Below are 19,046 nucleotides of genomic sequence, written 5' to 3' on the forward strand. Positions count from 1 at the left end.
GATTTTGCAAATATTCTGCATAATGGAGACTCATTTGTCTGAAGGCAAGATCATTCAGTGTTGCTTAAATAAGTGTGAGATTCAAAATGTTGTCATTTTATTAAAATTGTTTGCTGCAGGAAAAAGATAAAGGTGGAGAGAAAAATTCAGAAATGCATATCACCTTGAAAATTTTATCTCTGTCCCCGTGTTACTTAATGCTATCTTGACAGCTCTAATGCAAAACACTGAACCCAAACACTGCTGAAAATGTGGCATGCTAATGTGTTTACCTTAAAAACCACAAGTTTGTCTTGTAATGGCCACAGTACTGGGTTAGTAAAATGGTGCATTGTGATAACTCAGTGCTACCCTGAACTCTAGTTATTTATTTGTATATTACACATAGGCAGAAACTTATAGAGTACTACTCGGTGGAATGAATTTCATGTTTTGTTTTGTTTCAGATTTACAATACGTTGGTTGAAACAGGTGAATTGGACAATACGTATATAATATACACAGCAGACCACGGTTATCATATTGGACAGTTTGGGCTGGTGAAAGGAAAGTCCATGCCCTACGAGTTTGACATCAGAGTTCCTTTCTACGTCCGAGGTCCAAATGTGGAGGCTGGGTCCCTGTAAGTTCTTGGCTAGTGTGTGTGTGTGACCAGAAAAATCCTTTGTGTTCACATCTGTAGTTGTATTGACCTGACATCCAAATGGAGGCACAAGGTTCTGCCCCTCCTGACTCACTTCCTCCTCATTATTGACAGAAAAATATGTCTACTCAAAGTAGAACTGGTAGCACGTGCTGGTATAACTGGTATGACAGAGTGACGGTTTCATGCCATTTACCTTTGTGCTTGTGTAGGTATGCAGTACAAGCCACTGAACTTTTGTGGATGTAGCTGAAAAAGCCACTTTGAAACAGGTCTGAACTAGGAAATGTTTTTTTGCCTCCTTTTGAGGCATACAAATAATACACAGACCTAGGACATTTTCAAGGTAAAAATATAGTGTATAATGTTTATGGCCACAGTACATCATTATTGCTGAACATTACAATGGAGTCACATGTTTCAGTTTATGAAGGATAATGTACATAATAGTTCATATATTATTATGCACAAAAGATTCTTTTTGGGTTATCCTTTGAGATTACATGGTTATGGCTGTTTGTCGGATGCACACAAGCATGCAGAATGTGACTGTTAATTAAAGTGGTAGCTTTGATCAGCTAAGAAATTATGTAAATACACTTTCTAAGCAATTATTTCAATAGCAAATATTTGCACTTAAGTAATGATTTTGGACAGAGTGCCATAATTTGCTGCCTTTTATTTATATCAGTGTGCATGTTTTAGCATAATTAACACACACAAAGTCTTCCATACAGTTTTTTTTCTTTACCACAGAGGAACAGATCTAGTGTGTAATATGGTAGCAAATACTTACTAAAAAATCTCATTCCATTTGCTGCTTAAATTCACTGGTTCACATCATCAGTAGGCACAAAAATGTGAAATTCAGTTGATACTGCACTGTATGTCTAATTTATTTACAGTAGTTATGCATGTGAAATGATACTATTTCTCTAAAGCACAGGGGAGGGATTTCTCAGGTGGAATTAAACATATTACTTCAGCACTGAAAGAAGCTTGTCTGCAGCAGCACAGAGTTTCCAGGGAGCTGCAGTAGCCTTCTAAGAGTATGCTCTGTCCCTTCAACTGCAGTTTTTGGTCTTCCTGGAAAGACAGTGCCCAAGTGGACTGAGGTAGTTTTTCTGCAATGTGCAATGCTAGAGACCAGGAGCCTCATGTCCACTTTAGTTCAAGGATCTTTACATCCAGACATGCATAAAAGCTGTGAGACCTTCCCACTGAGTTTTATTTTTCAGTGTCTTATGAAAGCAAAAAAATGTTTCTGTTAGAATCAGAGGAGTCAGCCTGACAGGGTCTAGCAGAACAGAGTCCATCGCAGTACAACAAATAGGAAGAACAGAATAAGATAGGTTGGAGGGGTAATACATCAGATAATAAATTGATCCTCCCTTTCACCCCAATTTTCTTTAAATGGTGAAACTTCAATCATCCATGCTTTGCGTGAAACTTGTGTTTTTCCTGCAGAGTAATTGTCATGACTCCCTTTTGATACCAATGAAGATTTAACAGCAGTCACTGTAGCAAGTCATTACCAAGCTCTCATTTCTATTACCAAATATGCTACACCATAATTATTAGTAATTAAAATCAAATTAGGTACATCAATTTAATTCATCATCCATGCTCTTGTCAGTGCCTGTTTGCTCGCTTGCTCAAAAATGTAGTAATTTTTAAATCGTGTCTCATTAATTAGAGTGCAGCAGCTTTCTTCTGTCCTGTATTTTGAGCTAGAATTCTGCACTGACATGTATATAGCAGCCCATCTGGTCCCATCCTTCCTTTGTGCCTGCAGATCATCCCACGGTGATTCTTTATGTTCAGCACTGTAGAAGACTGCCTGGAGAGCACTATGCTTGCTTTCTTTTTTTCCCCCACTTTAAAGAAATTGAGTGCCTTCCTTGATTTTGTTGTTTTTGTTTTGTTTTGTTTTTTAAATAAATAAGGAAAAGAAATAGCACACAGCTGATAAACAGTGTGTGTATATGTAATATTGTGAGTAATTACACAGCATGGTCATAGACATATTTGATATAAGTTTGAAACAGTTCTGCAACACCAGACCTATAGTAAAACCAAGTCCCATGATTAGTAATCTGGGCATTCATTTAGCTACTGAATGCTGGGCTGTGCAGCTAGATGCTCTGATCCGCAAAATCACTCATGTTTAGCTATGGCATTTCAAAGGATCCAGGGATAGGAGCTGTCTGTACTACTCAAGAGTTGATGTCAATATTTTAACCAAATTTGAAGTCAGTTTGAGTTCAGATACTGCCCTGTTAAACTGGTGGCTGAGGAGCATGTGCTATACTGTGCTAAGTGACAGAGCATTGCTGCTTCCAAGTGTTTGAAGAATGGCTAACTGCGTGCTTGGGAAGATTGATTTTATTTCAATTAAAGCTGTTCTTTTCCCTCTCTCTTTCAGTTCTCCCCATCTTTTTAATGCATAACTGCTGCTTCTCTCTTTTTTTCTTTCCTGATCCTGTCCTCCTTCTGTCTCAAACTCTACATTAACAGCAACTATTAGTTATTTACTGTAATGTCTAGCAATATATGTCTCCTCATGTTCTCTTCAGAACATGCTGGCTGTGATATAAGCTGAGGTACTTCTTTCTGTACCATATTTTGAAACAGATAAAGCATATGCTACCTGCCAAATCTACTTTTTAATAAAGTCATGAGCATATTTGGCAGACACTTTGATTCTGTAAGACACCCAAGGAGTTTTTCCAGTGTGTTCTCATGTTTTGAAAGACTTTTGAACCTTCTTTAGCAGTAATTAACTACCTTTGCCTTATAAATTAGTTTGCTTTCTCAAAAATGTTCTGTGATGAAGTTTTAAATCTGCCTATTAGTCCCTCTTGAGGTTATGCAACTTCCCTATATTTTACATTTTAATTCACATCAGGGAAAGGAATTAGATTGTGTCCTCCTTTCTTCTTTGCAGATGTCACAGATAAGCCTTTTCAGATCCCTGGTCTCTGTGGAAGAGCTGGAGTTGCTTGATAACATTGCATAGATTTAAACCAGTTTCTCATATGCTTTTTTCAGGAATCCTCACATTGTGCTGAATATTGATCTTGCACCCACCATTCTAGATATTGCTGGACTGGATATTCCCTCTGATATGGATGGTAAATCCATTCTAAAGCTTCTGGATTCTGAGAGACCACTGAATAGGTAAGAAATGAAACGTGCCTGGAAACATGCATGTGTTTGTACGGGAGATTGAGCAAGCATTCAGCAACATGCAGCAAATTTAAAGGAAAATATACTAAAATTACCATTTATATGAGTGCATCATTCACTCCCTGTTTGGCAATTTGTGACTGACTTTAGTTATTTATTTTCATTTTGTCAGGTTCATATACTAGCTATACGGCATCTAGGTATACCAAATGTAATCTTTGTAGCAGTGAGAGGGCTACACAAGTAGCTATATGAGTTATAGATTTTAAGTGTCTCTGTGGTGTCATTTGTAGCAAAGTATTTCAAATTGAATAAATTGTAAAATAATTGAGGTGAAAGGGTCGATTGTGTACCAGGCTATAATATAAAGACAGGGTAGCACTTAGAATTACACAGTTATTTATGATCTCCATCAATACTTTTGTTGGAAAAAGACTGAGGAAGAGAATTAAGGCTGTATGCTTGCTAGGGAGAATCAGCAGAAAAAGGGAAGAAGATTTGCTTTGCAAGAGGGGGAAAGGAGCAGCTGCTTTAGAATAGGATACTTTGTGGGTAGTTTGTAGGTTAAGAGCCCAAACTGGATTCAGGAAATCCTGATTTGATTTGTGATCCTTTGTGATCAAGGACAATTCAGTTAATCCCCCGTGCCTTAAACATGCTTATGTTGAAATAGCTGTACTGGGTGAGTCTGTTGTGGATTTTGTCCCTGTGAGAACAAATCTGTCCTGTGTTTGCTCATCAGTTATACTGGAGAGGCATATGTGTCTGCTTCATAAAGCTGGATGTCCCCATGTAAAGTTATATGTAATGTCTCTTGTCTGACTTGGGCGTGGGAGTGCAAAGTGGGGCATAACTTGATTATTCGTTTTATGGGAACTGCTTCTTCCTCTCCTCATTTCCTCCTAGGTTCCATTTAAAGAAAAAGATGAAGGTGTGGAGAGACTCGTTCCTGGTGGAAAGAGGGTAAGGAAAGTGTTAATCACAAAGCCAAGTCTCTTTAAATAGAAGGATACTGAATAGCTAAAGCCAAAGCAGCACTCTACCACAGACCTAAAGCCATTTAGCTGTGCCAGCAGGGACACGGCTGCAGTATGCCTAATGGCAATAATTGTGTGATAGGAGGGAATGTATGGCCTTTGCCTACAGCCTGCTTAAATGCACTGTTGGGGTGGGGGAAGGGAAGCTTTGCTTGGATTGAGAGATGGAAAGGCATCCTGCTTTTCTTTCAGCTGCTGCCCTTCACCCTCCTGCTTGTATCACAGGAGTATGAATAACCCTTCCTCTATCTGTGTTCACCTGCTGGCCATTCCCTCTGTGCCTCTGCCTTAATGCATAACATAGAGCACGAAGGGTCTGCAAATTGGAGAGTGAGGGGGATATGGTTTCTTTATACTGACTATTGCTACTGCCTGCCAATCAGACATGAAATGCACTGTCTTGGGTTTGTATGTTTTTGTACACTCCCTGAGAGCATGATATGAATAACTTGTGTGTTATCAGAGATGATGATATATGCTAGTGTATCTACTGGACTATTAAGTTTTGCTTACCGGTGATGCTATGGACTTGACAGATAATCTACACCTCTGAACCTTTTCAGCAAACTCTATGTATGCCTTAGAATTAATATTAATGTAAAAATATTTTTTTCCCTTTTCCAGTAAACTGCTGCATAAAAGGGAGAATGAGAAGGTAGATGCCCAAGAAGAAAACTTTCTACCCAAATACCAGCGTGTGAAAGACCTTTGTCAGCGAGCTGAGTATCAAACAGCTTGTGAGCAGCTTGGTCAGGTAGGGCATTGTAACCCTGACCGAAAGTAAGCAGTTGTAGTTGGGCTTAACTGTGACAATGTTCTTCACCTTGTCATCAGTGCTAGGTTATAAATCAAATGGCTCATTCTGTGGCCTTTGCTCAGAACTGTATTACAGCATTTATGAAACTGACTGTCATTCAGGAAATTGCTGATTCAAGTGCCTCTGTATTGATTCCTGACTACTGTTAAGAGAACTGCCTGGGCTGTTTTAACATTTTATTCCCCAAATAGGATGCGGTCTGAGATTCATTAGTGATGAGAAGGTACGAACTTATCAGATTGGCCTCTTCCAAATTTAATTTATTTTGTTGTTATTATTTGAAATTATGTATGCTAATGGGAAAATAACATTCTAGGAACTCTGTATATCCCTCTTCTTAACAAAAATATGCTGTGAAAAACATGAAGTTATGGCTGCAGGCAGTTTGTGTCTATATGGGCACAAAAGTCTTTCATTGTGTGTTATTTCTGTTGTTGTTACGTAATGGTTCTGGGCAGATGTGAAAATACGTTCACTTTAGATCCAAGTTATGTGGAAGAACTGGGGAAAAACCTGCTTAGAGTAGTATCAAAACATGGCCTCCATGCAGGAGAATGTTTTGCAAATTTACCAGAGCAGTGCAAAGGTATAACAAAGCAATGTTCAGCAGCATCACTCTTAGGGGAGTTCTCATCCTCTGGAAATGTGGCAAAATTGACTCCATGCCATTGCTTTCTTGTTCAGGTACTGGTCAGAGTACCCCCTTCCAAGGACTGTAATGCATTTTGCCTGTCGACATGGATGTATGTGTCTGTTTTAAGGTTGGCATTACCTGGCAGCTCCGAATAAGTTGGTCTCTGTATAACTGTTCCTACAGACACAATCTCAACAGCTTACCAAGGCTATATGCAGTAATGGGCTACTTAGGCTACAGTAGCTCATTTTCTACTGTTGGAGGCCAGGCTCCCTGCTTCTGCCTCTACCAATCATTTCACAGTGCACCTGTGAAATGAGTCCATCGTTCCTTAGGTGTTTGGATCCAATTTATATGTATAAGCATTTTCCAGATGCTGTTTGCCTCCTGTGGCTTCTTTGTCAGATTCAGTATACAAAGAGATTATAATGTCCTATTCTTCGTAAAAATACTGAACTTAAAGAAGTATTTTGTGCAGTGGTTTATTGTCATCAGATGTCTTGAGCTGAAATTTCAGATGGGTGGGAGCAAGCCATTGTTTTTTGAGTTCACAATGTGCTTTGGGAAACTGGGGAAAAAGTCATTGTTTCTGCTACAGCATCATCAGTAAGTAGTTTGGGGAAATACAGCTTTTCTTTTTCCATCAGTATTTTCCCTTTGGGTGATGTTTCAACTTCTTCCTTTTGTCTTTATCGTCCCAATTATTTTGAACGCTCTTGTAAGAACAGAGGGAAAGAGAGACTTTCCAAGTCCATGTTGTCACTGAAGCTGTCTCTTTGCATAAGGTAACTTAGCTACATTCAGGCTTTCTTACTCTAATTACCACATGTCTCAGTTATGGAAGGAAGGGGGAAGGCCCTATATTGTCTATGTGCATTCACAGGCTTATGTCTTCTTCCACAGATAATAAAGTATCTTTGACATCTGTGAGAAGTGGGCATAAAATGTCAACTCCGTACTCAGAATTGGTGATAAACTCTTAGGTGAAGGTGTGCTAATAAGAGATGTGTGTGCTGCATCCTCATTGTCAGGAGACAGAGAGGAGAAGAATTGTTTTGAGCAGTTCAGTCAGACATAATTGGAAGTGATAGGATGAAATTGAGCAAAAAAGAAATTTAAGTTGGACATCAGGAAAAATTGCCTAACAATCAAGTCAATTAGAGCCTGGGAAGGGCTCTCAAGGGAAGGTCAATCCATCCAGCCTCTGCTCTAGAGAATATGTCCTAGTAGTTTGTCTAGACAGCAGGAACAGTGGGAAATGAATGTGCTTATTTGGGGATAAATTGCATGTAAATATGGGTGCACCCAAAAGTCCTTTCAGAGCGAAGCAAGACTTAACTTTTCAGATGACAAATAGGTGTTGTCTGTTTGCTGGTGCTGTTCACAGTTCTGCGTAGTATAGAACAAGTCCAAATGAATAACATAGCACTGCCTTGTGGGCGTTTATGGTATACAGATACAGTGGTTATTTAGCAGATGTCCCCTGATCCTGCAGGACACTTTATGATTGTGCATTTAACAGTGTCTGGAGTGTTCAGTGCAAAAGGTGAATTTTCATATCCTAGTGCAAAGATGAACAAAAGTCTGGGTCATAATTAGGTGAAAGCTTGATAAAGTCATTTGGACCCTTTCTTTTGACTTAAGTTTGGGGGGGCTGCTATTCCATGCACAGAGGAGTCTGAGCAGTGCCAGGGAATCAAGTGTGAACAGGAGATGAGGAGGACAAAGACTCAGAAGGGGAGTGAATGAGAAGAGATGAGGACAGAGCTTTTTAGAGTAAAGGAGAGGTAAAGAAAGCTTTGAATGCGAGATAGAGATTTTGAAATTCCACTTTGTGAGCACGCAAGTTTGTGAATACAGTTCTATCACCACAAAATGCTCTTCCTTTGCAAATCTGTCACCCTCCTTGACCTATAATCGTTTTGATAAGAGAGCACCAGGACCATGGAGATGAGGCTATTCATGCTGTTTAAAACCTTGTTTCAGTGTCCATTATGTGGGATTTTTTTTTTGGCAATACTAATATATGTAAATACTTCTGAGTGCAATGGGAATTTGTGTGTTGCCATGTTTTCTTTTTCAGTTAGAAGGGCTTGGTCTGTGTTAGTTATTTGCATCCAACAAAGGGTGACTGTAGGCTCAGATGAAAGAGCAGCTCAGCATTTATATTCAAGGATTTAAAAGAGATGAGCTCTTTCTTCCCACATGAAATAAAAAACATTTATCCTAGTACCTAATGGCTTCCACACAAATTTTTTCTCTTCAGTGTAGCTCGGCCTTTCATTCCAAACTGGCTGGTAAGTGGAAGCTGACCCACTTTTATCTGGCGGCCTGCATTAATGTGCTTTTGTGAAGCCAATTATGATATCAGCATTGCTTGGTAGAGTATTCCCAGCAACTCCTCAGTATCATAACAACAGCTGCACAAAATCCCCCTCTAAGTCATTTGCCAACTTTGAGCACATTTGAAAAACATGCAATACCTGCAGCAGTGCTGATTGTTATAGGGAATCTGTGCTGTATGTGTGGAAAAAAAAAACAAAACCAAACAACCCCAAAATTTGTTTTGTCTTTAGCAGACCATAGCATGATAATATTGCTAAATTGGAAAGAAAAACAGTTTGTCTTTTTTTCAAATCCTTTTTATTTTCACAACTCTATGTGCAAATCTTATCCAAGTAGAATATCGCTTTAAATAGCATTTAAAATATCATTTTATAGCACAGTTTGCACAGGAGGACATTCAAAATCCAAACTTTGCACTTTGTTTCCTTCAGATATTCTGCAGATGAAAGGTTTGACACAGTCTTCCCTCTGATTGCTTTGTGATGTACCAGGATCATGAAGGGATATTCTTTTGCAACTGGCATGAAGGTATCAGCAGTAAAATCATGTCACCCAGTTCTCTGACATAGCATGGTATAGCAGTGATGAAAACTACTCTGATCAGTGTGTGCTTTCCTACAGCTGTTCATAAGTGGTACCTCTAGACCATATGCCTGCCAATGGCTAGCAATGTTTTTTATTAGCCATTGCTTAGTACCAAGGGTGGAGCAGCAGAAAAAAGTACTTATATTTTTCTCCTTTTCCTGAGGGCATTACAGCTTGAACTTATGTCAGCCAGACCTAAGAAATGAAGTCAGGTTTTATAAGGAATTTCTTTAAAAACTGAGCAAAAAGTTTTTGATTTATCTTTTGTGGTTGTCTGGTTGTTTTGTACCTAGCAGAGATATCCTGAGGTTACTAAAGAATGCAAGTTCTGTTGATAAGTGAAGCGTATCAAGGCAGCTAGAGTCCAGATAATTTTAATAGCTCTTTAGGCAAATGGAGTTCCTGAATTCCAGTGTGAGTTGCACATGCTCAGCAACTTTCAGGATCAGGTTCTTAACCTGTGATTGCAACAAGAAATGACTTGTTGATAACTTCATACATTAAAAATTTTATCAGCCCTCAAACTGATAAAATTAGGAGGCAACAAACCATGAAAATTAAAATCATGATGATTTATTAAGGCTGTTATTCAGGGGTTGTCTTCCTTATCAGGGATTGTAATTAACAAAATTGTTTTCCTCCTTTAGCCAGAAATAGCCTATAATGCTTTCCAGAGGCTATTTTATTACGTGGTTTTTTCCTTGTTGCTTCACAAAATGAAGGAATTTCAATCTCTTGTTAACTGGGATTTTTAAACTCCTTGCCATTACAGCAGTGGTTGTTGCAAGTAGCTTCCCAAAATCAATATCAACATTTAATAAACCCCCCAAATTTTTAACTATCCCAGTATGAGAAGCAGTGTAGTTTAGTTCAGTTTAGTTTAGGGAATGAGCTGGAGGTCACGAGACTAGCTTTGGTCTCAGAACTGTTACAGACTCCTTGTGGGACCTCAGACAAATTGATTCCCATTTTGGTGCTGCTGGGCTTTTCCTCCACCGCTAATGTAATTTCTGCTTGGGCTGCACTCACTCCTTCTGCAGTACCTAACACAGCAGCTGGGACCATTTGATGCCACAAACCAATTATTATATTAATAATAAATGAATTATAATTGTAATCATAAATTTAGCAGAATACCTGATTTTTCAGGTTTGATTGTCCCACCTGCCCCGGTTCAGCTGCTGTTTGTGGCATTAAAAAGCACCCTCCACATTTTCTGTCAATAAATTGTTCATCTGTCTTAGAATTTTAAGGTTTAAGTGATCTGTAGTGTGTGACAACTGAACTTGAGCTGAGAGCCCAAAGGTCTGAATCGCCAAATATGACGAGTCAGTGTAATGAAATAATGTCCAGTTAGAATGAAGACGAGGCAATGCTATTTAGATATTGCATGGCATAGAGGAAACCAGGCTCTTGTTGCCAATAGATAAACTGGAAAGAGGGTATGGGGAAACCCAAACAAAATGTTAAAAGATTAAGAAAATAATACCTGTTGGGAGGAGGTAAGGAACTGTCCAAAAAATAGCTGAGGAGAGAGGAACCTGTCTGCATGAACCTAAGAGATGTTATACAGAAAACATGAGCCGATTATTTTCAGTCAACAAGGACAGAGAAGCAGTCATGTGTAGGAGACAAACAATGGGAAATTTGACTGTGAAGTCTGTAAGGACAAGCTGCCAGCATGAGCAGTAGAACTGCCTTCTGTAAGGAATGGGCTTGCTTCTGTCTTTGGCTTTTGCTCTTTTGTCCTCATTAGTCCAATAAAAAATAACACAAGGAGCAAACCACAACAAAGAAGAGCTAAACTGTAACTTCAGCTGTTTCCTACTACCTAAACTGTGACTGTACTGTTTCATACAAGGAAAAATGTATCCTTACTACTCATAAATCAATTTAGACTGGAAGTCAGAATGTTTCTAGCCATCAAAGCAGCTTCTGGCTCACCATCCAGTGTGGCAGCAAGTGTGGGGTTCAGACAGCATCCACATAACTAAAGGTGACGGATACTGCTGAAGTGTTTTTGTCAGGTTGCTGGCAGGGACAGAGGGCTTTATTATCCTGCAGAAACTTTGATTCCTAGAGGCTGTGTTCCTAAAACTGCTAGGGAGGGAGCCTTGCTGGCAGCTGACTGATCAGACAGTTTCACTTTTCCCTTCTCTGTAAAAAGGAATGGAATCTCTTTCGCTTAACAAAAAGAGGAACTGATGAGACGCAGCATGATGATTTAGGGCTCAGCTCTGAAAACTCTGTTTCAACTGGAATCTTTTCTTAGCAAGGTTTGTGTGATCATCCCTTTTCCGCCAAAGAAAACAATGTCAATTGAGAGAGATTCAGGGAAATGAGTGAATTGTAGGAAAAAAAAAATCCTATGGGAAGGTCATGGCTATTTATTTCTGATTGGGGCCTCAAGTAATGACTTTGGATTAACATCTGTGATTGCTGTAGCAGTAAGACGACGTTGGTGCACAATAATGCAAAAAACACTTCATGGTGATGGGGGGGCTGTGAAGGAAATAATGGGGTTTTGACACACTGAAAAATACAACATGTCTTTTTCTGCTGAGGGGTCATTAGCATGTTCAAGGTGAATAGTGTTACTGGAGGAAAACAGGGCAGCTGTTCAGTCTACAACTGCTGCTGTTAAGATTCATGTTTCACAGATATTGAAGTCCTCATTTACTCTTGTGTTAACTCTTGTACATAGAGCAGTAGTTTGGGCTGGAGGGGAGAATATATGTTACAATCTGTCTGTCTTTTTTTTTTTTTTTTTTGCCTTTGCAGTATATCTTTGAAAAGATTTCTGTTCAGTAACACCAATTTCTCTATTAAACTAAAGCCCAGACTCTTCTGCTTTGCAGACAAATAACTGAGGAGCATGTGTTGTGCAGTGGGAGGTAAGGTAGAGGATGGAGTAGAAATGTTAGAACAAGCCCAGCACAGTAGGTGGCAGAAAGCACAAGCACAGCAGCTAACTTGGCCTGCCCAAGGATGGTGGGAAACCTCCAGCTGGAAAGACTCTAATGATTAAATGAGGTGTCTGGAAAGTTTAGCACAATGTGAGCTTGATGGACTTCAGGACATATTGCAAAAGCCATTTATATGGTGGTATGAGTAGCTGTTCTGCAAGGCTTTGCAGGAGGAAAACAAGGGTCTTCCTTTGGAGTTTTGATATGAGCTGGGAGGAAGATTGTGTGGGAGTTTGGGTTTTCCACTGACTTTTATGCAATGAAAGTGCCCTCCTTTTCCAGACTTAGCTCTTGCGAGATGTTATGAGCTATAGGACTTGAATTAGGAGCATGTCTTTTGGCCTAATGAAGAAAAGACCTGAAAAGTTAGGGGCAGGTAGTGAACTAAGGTCACTTTGTTTTCCTGACTGGCTGAGTTAATCCGTACATGTAATTAAGTTTTGCTGCTGGATGGTTATCATCATACCTGTGAGCCAAAGTATCTCTGGGGCACTCTGGAGTTCTTCATACAGTAATTTAATTATTTATGTGATTACTTCTTACAAAATAACTTAGTCGCTTCTAGGCTTTGACACAGGTTTCTGTGTGATGGTATGCTGTGCAGTAGAAATGGATTTCAAATGCCAAAATTCACAATGCTTAAAGCTTCTTCACTGTCAAGCCAAGGTTTCCACAGTTCCCTTGCAATTGCTGTCCTTTTTCCTAAGCTTGAAAGCATCCTGTGAAAATGACTGAAATTAATATAGACAATTTGCATTTGTACCTACAAGCAGACCAAGGGAGAGTTGTTGAATCCCAGATACATTCATGCACGTACCCATAGCTATTCTGGGGAAAAAGTAAAAGCTTTGGACTTTCCTTTGCCCTTTCTCCCCCCCCCATGTGTTCAGTGTTTGCTTTTGGAGTCATTTATGTAGTTCTGCACTGCGGTTGTTCGGCAGTGGGCCAGTTAATGCATACAGCGTGCCCTTCCAGCAAAGCCTTTAAGGTGTTTTCACTGTAGCATACAGCTGCCTTGGAAAGATTTAAACTGCACCAAAAATTAAAGGATTTTTTCCAGTTCACCTGGAGGGGAAAAATGAGCATCACTTTTCTTGACAGGAGATGAAAGAAATAGAGAAAAAATATTGTTGGGCCACACATCAGAGCACTTATTTACAGTAGTTCTCCTCATGGCATTTAACTTGCCCTCTGTTGAATCTTCATTTTTCATGTATCAGACACCTACAGCATAGAGCTCTGCTGAGCAGAAAATGCAGTTTGTTCATATGCTTTTAAAAATAAGATTCAGGTGAATTGAAATGGGAAACAGCAACAAACATTTTTACATCTTTTTTTCATTGTGAAAGAAACCATTGCTTATTCTAGTAAGTAACTTTTCCTGCAAGCCTTACTCTGTGCCTCAGTCAGTGTTAGGCATTTCTAAAAAATAATAAATTAAGGCTCAGCAATTCATTCTTCAAAGGCTGTTTTTGCTCTACACTCCCTCTAGGTAAGTGTGTCCTGCTTTCCTGATGAGGACAGTCATGCAAAGATGTCTGATTCAGGTGTCATTGTCAGTATCTCTCATTGATTTCCTATGACTTCTTGTGCTGAAAGTTAAGCCGGGTTTATCTGCATCAGTGCAAAGTTTAGGTCATACAGTAGGTTGAAAACGGTATCTGCACCTAAGAAGCAATTACAGCCCTGGAGACTTGACATCCAATTGTCTGAGGAAATAAGTGGACACACCATAAAACTGTTCATTTTAAATGAGAGGCTGTCCTGTGGACATAGATAAATCCACTTTAACTGGCCAGTTCACTTCTGACTCCTGTTAAATTCTGTAGCGTAAAAGCACAATACTATTTTCTTGCTTTGTCATCATGCAAACAATGGAGTGAACTTCAATGGAAGATGTAGGCTTTGTTGTCTCAGCCTGGGTACACCTCTATGGGAACTGAAGTGACTGAATCTGCCTTGTAGAGCTGCAGGCTGCAGTAAAATGCCATCTCACTTGGGAGCTGTTGCTGTTTTTCCTTCTGTTCTTTTATTTGGAAAATTTTCAATATTCCAGTGAGTCCTGGAGGCACAGACTTCGGCTGTTGCAATAGGGAAAAAAAGGAACGCCTCTCAAGACTCAGCAAAAAGCTCAAGTGTTTCTGAGGCACTCTGTTTAAAGCAGTAGCAACTGATTCTGTGAGGGGGGCATTGCACATCTCAAAGCCTAGCTCTGTAGCTAGCAGCATGTTGGTAAATAAAGGACTAGGTGAAATTGTTCTGTGATGTACCTGGGAAGTGGGTGGAACTTCTGTGCCAGATTGAAGGTGGCTATAACTCCCTTGCCCTTGGCACAGCTCTGAGAGCAGCACACAGGAACTATAAGCAAGTTACTTCAGGTTTTGAGCAACAAAAGGAGCTGGAGATCACAGAGGAGATTCTCTGTAGTCTTGAGTGGAAGAGGGGGGGGGTTCTCGCTTCATAGGCAGCCAGTGCAGCTCACCAGTGCTAGTCAGCCCAGGGGTGTTGGATGGGAAAAGCTGTGAAGAGCAACATGGAGATAAATATGGAGACTCAGTATGGAGCTAAACTCTTCTAATTACAGACTTCTATAGCTGATCCAGCCATACCAACCCTTCTAAAGGTCAGTGAAGAGAAACAGGCACTTCTGCAGGGCAGTCCTGTTTCTTACCTCTTTTATATGGCTGCCTTAGGATGAAGGGAATTATAACCTGGAAGTAACTAGTCCTCTTCTTTGATTGCAGAGTGAGTCTAAATACCCAACTCAGATCAGATCCTTTACAGTAAAGGAATCCAAAACTTGGATAAAATCATCCCACCACCAGGCATTTGAATGAGGAAAGAGACTCCTCCAAAAAGATTTTCCCTTCTTGTAGAGTATGGGATGGGGCTCAGATGAGTTGCAGGCCACAAGCTTGGTTTAATGGCATAATAGTGACATAGATTCCTGTAAACCTGACAAACACACTTCCTGGTAGGCAGGGATTCTTTTCAAACCTGTGGGTAAGGCTTGAACCTCCTAGATTCACGCCACAGTTATTCTTCTGAAAATTGTCACTTGTGATCTCCATATTTCTACCTGTAGTACTGATTCTGTTAAGAAATTCCTTTTGTTCTGCCTCCAGGAAACAATCAGAAACAAATGGAAGTATTGCAAAGAGTTCCTGTTTTGCCTGAAAAGGGAAGATTACAAAAAATGGGTTTTGGTAGTAGGTGATAGATGAGCCCCAGCTTACTACAACGAGGAGGCTCTGATAGATTGCTGGAGCTGGCCATTAGACAAAGCACAGTTGGGACAGTTTTAATGACCAGATTTTTCTTCCAGAAATGGCAGTGTGTGGAAGATGCCAGTGGAAAGCTCAAGCTACACAAGTGCAAGGGAATGGCGAACTTGGCAGCTGCCAGCAACAGCAAAGGCACCTCCAATATTTTACCCAAGTATTACAGCAGGAATAATGAAGACTGCAACTGCGAAGAGAATGAATACAAGCTGAGCCACATCGGACGGAGAAAGAAACTCTTCTCCAAGAAAAGTAAGTGACCCCCTGTATCTTCTGTCTCTGCCTTAGAAAACTAAGGAGTTTGTTCACTAGCACATGTAATTGTCCTGGTTTTCATAGGCATTGGATTCTATCATCATATTTACTGTGTAAGTTTGAGAGTGTCTCATATTGGACAATGAGATTTGAAAATATCCCTGTCTGTAGGAAAGAGGAGTGTTTTGATCCAAAACAGGGCTCAGTATTTATGTCTTTCGAAGCTGGGGACCACAGTACACACACTGAAGCGGCAAGTAGCCCGTTGTTACATAGGCCATGAAACATGAACAGTGTTTTACAGCAGATAGCCCAGTTTTCAGTAGCTACTGCAAGGCTTAGAGCTGTTACTGCAGTAATTTATTTTTAATAAGGATGCTTGTGCTTTGCCACAGAAGCTGCTCGCTCCTAAAATCCTTTCCTTGTGCTCAGCCAGCAGAGACAAGGCTGACTTTTAACCAGCGATCACGTCCAAAGGGGATGACTGTTTCTAGTTTCCTTGGCACAGACCGGGTGCTTTTTCAGAAAGCCCATTTCACTGGCTCTGGGTTAAACCTTAGTCAGGCTAACATCTATATTTGAAGTACGTAGTCTAATTATAGACTAAAGAGGCAAACGGCAGCACAGAATTATTATTCACTTGTAATACTTCTTTCGTCTCACTCCACGAATACAGAGCCTTAATTATTTAGCAGATTAGTCTTTCTGTATAATGACCTGGCACAAGCTTCAAACAGAGAGTTTAAATTGATTTTCTCCCATTATATTTGCCTTGCAAGCTGATTAGTACCTACTAAGCTAATTTTGAAATGAGCACAAAGCAGTACAAGGTACCACACCAAGGCTTCTCTGTACAGCTTATCGAGAACAGTGGCTCGCTGGCTTGTGAATGGCAAGAGGGAGACTTGGTTACCCATAATGTGTATTTGGATTTTTATGACCCATTCCATGAGATTTGTGATGAAGTGCAGCTGTGCTGGGTTGCATTGTTCTGAGGGCACCTTTGGAGTTGGCTTCTCAGAATTAGGGGGTGCATGGGATCAGACTGCAGACATATTTGAGTGCTGGTAAATGCTGTTCATCAGACTGAACAATAGCTAAACAGAAAACAGAAGTTTCAAACTGAGTTAGGGTCACATCCACATTAATGCTTTAGCTCACAGCAATAGGAAACACCCTGATAGCTCCCTTCTGTCATGCACAATAGAGATGGATTTGCAGAGAGCAATTTTGATGGATTCTAATCTACAGTCATTTGCAGAAAGCTAAATTGGATGCCCTGCTTCTAGGGTGCATCCAGCATGTTACAAACCCTAATGGGGGTATGAGGATTGGTCTTTCAGAAAGATTAAAACCAGTCATGTGTAGTGAGAACGCGTGGTCTTAAGACCAGACTGAATTGCTGATAGAGGGGCTGGAACACCAAATGTTTTGATAAAATAATTACTTTCTAATGCAAGGATGGTGCAGACCCATTGTCAGGTGCTCGGGTGCATTTAGCAGGCAACAGTGTTTTCTAAACTGAGTAAAGCCAGTTGCAGCACAGGGTCGGGCCTGCCATTTGGTCTATATACAGATACACAATTTGCCTGCAAAGCTTTAACATTCTAGAAGCACATAAGCCATTAGTGTTTGGTGCATCTGGATTTAGGTGTCAGGAATGTTTGCATCTCTGTATCCTCTTTATTTTTTGACTATGTTTTTATTTTTATAAGAAAGATGAAACAAAGCTTTGCAGTAGGAAGAAAGGTTAAAGTAATAGCTCTTAAAGTCTTTGGCTGTGTTATGGTCTATTATGTTTTTCTTGCTATGGATTTAATCTCCTCATCCTGTGATGAACAAGTGCATGTGATTAAAGGAGTTATTAAGCTGCATGTAAAGAAATGATGATAGGCCACACAGATTTGTAAACAACAAACGGAAGTGTGTACAAAGGGGCTAGTGCATCTTTATTCCAATTTTCATGTCATTCATTTTTCTTTTGAGGTGGTCTCAATGCTGGAGCAAAATGACCTTTTTTGTCATTAAAAGAAAATAACATCAGTTACTTTAAAGATAATGCATTTGGAGTGTAATTTTTAATGGCACTTTTGAGAAATTGGATTTAAGAACGTGGTTTTGGGGTTGCTTTTTTTTCCTCTTTGAAATTTCTAAAGACACAGCTTCAGAATAAGATCTGTAGAGCTCCCAAGGTACGTAATGGCCAAGAAAATATCTGAGCCTTCATCAGGCTTCCTAGATCCAGAGATATTTCCAAAACTTTGACTCCAAAGTGTCTGATTTTACTTTGGTGCTGTATGAAATTCTTTCCTGTGAGGGTAGTGAGGCACTGGAATGGGTTGCCCAGGGAGGTTGTGAATGCTCCATCCCTGGTGGTGTTCAAGACCAGGTTGGACAAAGCCTTGGGTGGCAGGGTTTAGCGTGAGGTGTCCCTGCCCATGGCAGGGGGAGTGGAACTTGATGATCTTAAGGTCCTTTCCAACCCAAACTGTTCTATGATCAGAAAATGCTGTTTGCTATATAATTCTGGAAAACACATAGACATTACATAAAACAGGAATTCATGAGGCTGGCGGTGGGTATTTTCCTTGTGGCACATGTAGGAGATGCATCCTTGCATACTGGCTTATTCTGTCATCATTGTGATGCTGGAAAATACATCATGTCCAAAATATGTGCATAGACTAAGTGTCCACAGGGAAGAGCATGAGCTGCCTTCTGCAGTGCTCCTGCTTTGGGGAAAATGCCATACAGTGCTTACAGTAGGCTACAGTCTTCCCAGTTATCCCTGAGAGAATTATCATTTCCAAGTGATCTCAGTCTTACGTGATTGATTTGGTGGCTGCAAAATAAGTGATAAGGCTTGAGTGACTTAAATTTAAATTCAAAGGCTGGGCATATTTATGTCAGATATGAAATCGATGTTTTTATAATACAAGATTGTGTTGCTTTATTCAGTTGAATAATAATTTTGGATACTGCAGTTTGTGCTTTCTCTAGGCAGTGTTGAAACATGAGATTCTACCAAAAAATAGGGGTGAAAAATCCAGTGTGTTTTTTCTCCAGACCATGGTATAATCTGGCCCAGGGCAGAATGCTTCCTTTGAGGCTCTAGCAAAAATGGGCATGCTTTTCAGGTGGCCCAAGAAGCCACAACTGGCTGTGTGGGGCACTGAAACATGGCTTGCTCAGGTGTAAATTGCTCCTGACTCAGTTCTGAGGATGCAGCTGCTTAGCAGTGCCATCTCTAAGACAACTGGCTCCTGTAAGAGCAGAGGAAGAGGCATCAGGAC

At 40.1% G+C, this 19,046-nt stretch overlaps 1 protein-coding gene across 10 annotated transcripts in view; it reads left to right on the forward strand.

The window, feature by feature from the left end:
* Positions 1 to 19,046, forward strand: part of SULF2 (sulfatase 2) — a 144,311-nt gene that overhangs the window by 113,068 nt on the left and 12,197 nt on the right. For 9 of the 10 annotated variants that reach the window (XM_061375381.1, XM_061375382.1, XM_061375380.1 and 6 more), the window contains 5 exons: positions 447 to 622; positions 3,695 to 3,823; positions 4,739 to 4,795; positions 5,494 to 5,623; positions 15,543 to 15,750. In XM_061375381.1, the coding sequence (XP_061231365.1) occupies positions 447 to 622; positions 3,695 to 3,823; positions 4,739 to 4,795; positions 5,494 to 5,623; positions 15,543 to 15,750 (700 nt within the window). Of the gene's footprint in view, positions 1 to 446; positions 623 to 3,694; positions 3,824 to 4,738; positions 4,800 to 5,493; positions 5,624 to 15,542; positions 15,751 to 19,046 lie in introns of those variants that run through there. The other variant, XM_061375385.1, reaches the window with a different exon arrangement.

This window comes from Neopsephotus bourkii, unplaced genomic scaffold, assembly GCF_033783945.1.
Source record: "Neopsephotus bourkii isolate Nb327-2 ecotype Australia unplaced genomic scaffold, CSIRO-AGI_Nbou_v1 NB_1663, whole genome shotgun sequence".
Taxonomy (NCBI): Eukaryota; Metazoa; Chordata; class Aves; order Psittaciformes; family Psittacidae; genus Neopsephotus; species Neopsephotus bourkii.